Source organism: Phyllobates terribilis, unplaced genomic scaffold, assembly GCF_046119375.1.
Source record: "Phyllobates terribilis strain yellow unplaced genomic scaffold, ASM4611937v1 Scaffold_9__5_contigs__length_417890890, whole genome shotgun sequence".
Lineage (NCBI taxonomy): Eukaryota > Metazoa > Chordata > Amphibia > Anura > Dendrobatidae > Phyllobates > Phyllobates terribilis.
Genome location: NW_027362769.1, coordinates 377957668 through 377963752, shown reverse-complemented (window position 1 = coordinate 377963752; position 6085 = coordinate 377957668). Strand labels below are relative to the sequence as shown.

The following is a 6085-nucleotide window of genomic DNA, read 5'->3' as shown; positions in this document are numbered from 1 at the left end:
AGGGTAATGACGCTGACACTCGGGGTACAGGGTAATGACACTGACACTCGGGGTACAGGATAATGACGCTGACACTCGGGGTACAGGGTAATGACACTGACACTCGGGGTACAGGATAATGACACTCGGGGTACAGGATAATGACGCTGACACTCGGGGTACAGGGTAATGACACTGACACTCGGGGTACAGGATAATGACGCTGACACTCGGGGTACAGGGTAATGACACTGACACTCGGGGTACAGGATAATGACGCTGACACTCGGGGTACAGGGTAATGACACTGACACTCGGGGTACAGGATAATGACACTCGGGGTACAGGATAATGACGCTGACACTTGGGGTACAGGGTAATGACGCTGACACTAGGGGTACAGGATAATGACGCTGACACTTGGGGTACAGAATAATGACACTCGGGGTACAGGATACTGACACTGACACTCGGGGTACAGGATAATGACGCTGACACTCGGGGTACAGGATACTGACACTGACACTTGGGGTACAGGATAATGACACTGACACTCGGGGTACAGGATAATGACGCTGACACTCGGGGTACAGGATACTGACACTGACACTCGGGGTACAGGATAATAACGCTGACACTCGGGGTACAGGATACTGACACTGACACTTGGGGTACAGGGTAATGACGCTGACACTTGGGGTACAGGATAATGACACTGACACTCAGGGTACAGGATAATGACACTGACACTAGGGGTACAGGATAATGACGCTGACACTTGGGGTACAGGATAATGACGCTGACACTAGGGGTACAGGATAATGACGCTGACACTTGGGGTACAGGATAATGACACTCGGGGTACAGGATAATGACACTGACACTCAGGGTACAGGATAATGACACTGACACTCGGGGTACAGGGTAATGACGCTGACATTTGGGGTACAGGATAATGACACTGACACTCAGGGTACAGGATAATGACGCTGACACTCGGGGTACAGGATACTAACACTTGGGGTACAGGATAATGACACTGACACTCGGGGTACAGGATAATGACGCTGACACTCGGGGTACAGGGTAATGACACTGACACTCGGGGTACAGGATAATAACACTCGGGGTACAGGATAATGACGCTGACACTTGGGGTACAGGGTAATGACGCTGACACTCGGGGTCCAGGATAATGACGCTGACACTTGGGGTACAGAATAATGACACTCGGGGTACAGGATAATGACACTGACACTCAGGGTACAGGATAATGACACTGACACTCGGGGTACAGGGTAATGACGCTGACATTTGGGGTACAGGATAATGACACTGACACTCGGTACAGGATAATGACGCTGACACTCGGGGTACAGGATACTAACACTTGGGGTACAGGATAATGACACTGACACTCGGGGTACAGGGTAATGACACTGACACTCGGGGTACAGGATAATGACACTCGGGGTACAGGATAATGACGCTGACACTCGGGGTACAGGGTAATGATGCTGACATTTGGGGTACAGGATAATGACACTGACACTCGGGATACAGGATAATGACGCTGACACTCGGTACAGGATAATGACGCTGACACTCGGGGTACAGGATACTAACACTTGGGGTACAGGATAATGACACTGACACTCGGGGTACAGGGTAATGACACTGACACTCGGGGTACAGGATAATGACACTCGGGGTACAGGGTAATGACACTGACACTCGGGGTACAGGATAACGATGCTGACACTCGGGATACAGGATAATGACACTGACACTCGGGGTACAGGATAATGACACTGACACTCGGGGTACAGGATAATGACGCTGACACTCGGGGTACAGGGTAATGACACTGACACTCGGGGTACAGGGTAATGACACTGACACTCGGGGTACAGGATAATGATGCTGACACTCGGGGTACAGGATAACGATGCTGACACTCGGGATACAGGATAATGACACTGACACTCGGGGTACAGGATAATGACACTGACACTCAGGGTACGGGATAACGACACGGACACTCGGGGTACAGGATAACGATGCTGACGCTCGGGGTGTAGGATAGCGACACTGACACTCGGGGTGCAGGATAGTGACGCTAAAATTCGGGGTGCAGGATATCAACGCTGACACCCGGGGTACAGGCTAATGACACAGATACTCGGGGTACAGTCCTGCTCATCGTTATTGGCTGCCATGAAGTTTAAGCACATAATGTGGAATAGCTCCTGAAATAAATGAATCAAGTGAAACAGTTTTTTGGATAGAGACTCGTGTTAAATACAAAAGAGCAAATGATAAACAATAATTTAAAACCAAAAACAATTGGAGGGAAAAATAGAAAAACCTAAAGCTTGCTGTGTCACTGGTATTGGCACCTTTACATTAATTTAGTTTGGAAACACATTTTGACTCATCTGTGGTAAATCAAAAAAGAGATTCACCTGTGATTAATTGTCGGTGCCCATGTGACATGAATTAGCCAATGAATGATGACTTCACTGTTTCAAAAAGCCACATGGTAGACCCTGTTCCTTTGTCACAATGGTGAAGACAAAGGAGCTGTCTGAGGACATCAGAACTGCTGTTATTAGCAAACACAAGACTTACAAAGGGTATAAGGCCATCTCCAGAGACCTTGGTATCCCAGTTTCAACAGTGCGCAATGTTATTAAGAAGTTTGCCAAGCATGGAACCGCCAAGAACCTCCCTGGACGTGGGGGAAAGAGATGTCTTCGAAGGTTGGTGCGAGTGGTGGAAAAAACACCACGTCAAACATCTAAAGACCTGAATGCCAACGTGGAACAGTCTGGGGTCATGGTTTCAACAAGTACCATACACCAAACACTAAACCAAGCAGAGCTTTATGGGTGAAGGCCAAGGAAACCATTGCTGAAGAAAAGACAAAAAGGAACAACTGATTTTTGCCAAAGAGTACCTTGACAAACCACAATCTTTCTGGGAAAATGTTCTGTGGGCAGATGAAACAAAAATTGAGCTTTTTGGCAATGCAAAGCAATAGTTTGTTTACAGACTGCGCAATGAAGCTTATAAGGAAAAGAACACCTTACCAACAGTTAATCATGGTGGAGGATCCATAAGGCTGTGGGATTGCTTTGCTGCGTCTGTTACTGGAGGCCTTGACCGTATCACAAGAATCATGAAATCAGAGAATTGTCAAGAGATTTTAGAGTGAAATGTCCTACCTATTGTAAGAAAACTTGGTTTGAATTGAAAATCATGGGTCCTCCAGCAAGACAATGACCCAAAAAACACATCCAAAAGGACACAGGAATGGTTGAAAAATAAAAAATGGACTGTTTTAAAATGGCCAGCAATGAGTCCTGACCTTAGTCCCATTGAAAATCTTTGGGGTGAGATGAAATCTGAAATTGGGAAAAAGAACCCTGCAAACATTCAAGAGCTTGGACAAACTCCAAAGGAAGAGTGGGAGAAAACTCCAGCTGAGAAGTGCAAGAAGCTTATAGATGCCTACAAGAAACGTGTGGAGGCTGTCAGCAATGCCAAAGGGGGTGCAACCAAATATTAATTAGGGGGTCAACCAAGTATTAATTTGGGGTACCTTTATTGCTCACATGCTGTTTATTCTGTTTCTTCTTTGAAATTGCAACATGGAAGTTGAAAAACAATGTTTATTGTTGTATTACTTTGGACCATTAATTAAAAATTCCTGAGGATATAACTTTGGCACATTTCCATTTATTTCTGAAGATATTGTACAATCTATGAAAAAAAATGAAGGGGTGGCAATAATGGTGAGTAGCACTGTACAGGATAATGACATTCGGGGCACTGGATGATGAGATGCCATAGAAAATTCCAGCAGCTTCGCGGGCGACTGTGGTTGGGGGTTTCTCATTAATACGACCCTGCACATTACACATGGCGCTGAGCTATCGGACAGCAGCTCTGATCCTCTCGAGACTCGTTTATCAGCTCCTCCAAGTCGCACCAAATCCTGGATTTAGTGATTGCTGGAGCTCGGCGGTTCCAGAGTCAGCAGCACTTATACAGTAAATATGCGCACGGTATATCTGCTGCCTTCCTGCACCGCAGGCGATCTCAGGCACTGCCGCAGGCACAAACAAGCATCCAGCAAATCCTATTACATGCTTTATGTCGGCATCTCTCATTTATGCTGATGACAGAGCAGCACTGAGGATATTTACATACCTCCGACAAAGCAGATCCTTATTGTAGGATTTCCAATGGTTCTAGATGCCAATTACTGTAATAGGCTGAAGATCCCACTATGTTATCTTTTAACGGGACAACTCTACATCTAACTTATCTAAGAAGCTCGGTACATACATTACATTACTGATCCTGAGTTACCTCCTGTATTATACCCCAGAGCTGCACTCACTATTCTGCTGGTGCAGTTACTGTGCACATACATTACATTACTGATCCTGAGTTACCTCCTGTATTATACCCCAGAGCTGCACTCACTATTCTGCTGGTGCAGTCACTGTGCACATACATTACATTACTGATCCTGTACTGATCTTGAGTTACATTTTGTATTATACTCCAGAGCTGCACTCACTATTCTGCTGGTGCAGTCACTGTGTACATACATTACATTACTGATCCTGAGTTACATCCTGTATTATACTCCAGAGCTGAACTCACTATTCTGTTGGTGCAGTCACTGTACATACATTACATTACTTATCCTGTACTGATCCTGAGTTACTCCAGAGCTGCACTCACTAGTCTGCTGGTGCAGTCACTGTGTACATACATTACATTACATTACTGATCCTTAGTTATATCCTGTATTATACTCCAGAGCTGCACTCACTATTCTGCTGGTTCAGTCACTGTGTACATACATTACATTACTGATCCTGAGTTACATCCTGTATTATACTCCAGAGCTGAACTCACTATTCTTTTAGTGCAGTCACTGTGTACATACATTACATTACTTATCCTGTACTGATCCTGAGTTACTCCAGAGCTGCACTCACTAGTCTGCTGGTGCCGTCACTGTGTACATACATTACATTACTGATCCTGAGTTATATCCTGTATTATACTCCAGAGCTGCACTCACTATTCTGCTGGTGCAGTCACTGTGCACATACATTACATTACTGATCCTGAGTTACCTCCTGTATTATACACCAGAACTGCACTCACTATTCTGCTGGTGCAGTCACTGTGCACATACATTACATTACTGATCCTGTACTGATCTTGAGTTACATTTTGTATTATACTCCGGAGCTGCACTCACTATTCTGCTGGTGCAGTTACTGTGTACATACATTACATTACTGATCCTGAGTTACATCCTGTATTATACTCCAGAGCTGCACTCACTATTCTGCTGGTGCAGTCACTGTGTACATACATTACATTACTGATCCTGAACTGATCCTGAGTTACTCCAGAGCTGCACTCACTAGTCTGCTGGTGCAGTCACTGTGTACATACATTACATTACATTACTGATCCTTAGTTATATCCTGTATTATACTCCAGAGCTGCACTCACTATTCTGCTGGTGCAGTCACTGTGTACATACATTACATTACTGATCCTGAGGTACATCCTGTATTATACTCCAGAGCTGCACTCACTATTCTGCTGGTGCAGTCACTGTGTACATACATTACATTACTTATCCTGTACTGATCCTGAGTTACTCCAGAGCTGCACTCACTAGTCTGCTGGTGCAGTCACTGTGTACATACATTACATTACTGATCCTGAGTTATATCCTGTATTATACTCCAGAGCTGCACTCACTATTCTGCTGGTGCAGTCACTGTGTACATACATTACATTACTGATCCTGAGTTACATCCTGTATTATACCCCAGAGCTGCACTCACTATTCTGCCGGTGCAGTCACTGTGTACAGACATGTCCAGTGTAAACACTGCTGTATTTTTATTAATATAAAAAGGATATGAAAATAAAAAAATACCCAAAAAGTTGTAAAAATTAGATCTAAGATAGAACCTGCTTCTGACAATTACATCCCATAATTATCCGGCCTTCGGTCTGAATATTCACATTTCTTTCCTGCCAATTAGAGGAGACTTTTGTT

At 44.7% G+C, this 6085-nt stretch overlaps 1 protein-coding gene across 1 annotated transcript in view; it reads right to left on the bottom strand.

The window, feature by feature from the left end:
- Window positions 1-2120: 2120 nt before the first annotated feature.
- Window positions 2121-6085, bottom strand: part of LOC141161415 (uncharacterized) — a 160648-nt gene continuing 156683 nt past the window's right edge. Inside the window, 1 exon segment of the mRNA XM_073646225.1 lies at window positions 2121-2228. Coding sequence (XP_073502326.1) covers window positions 2121-2228 — 108 coding nt within the window.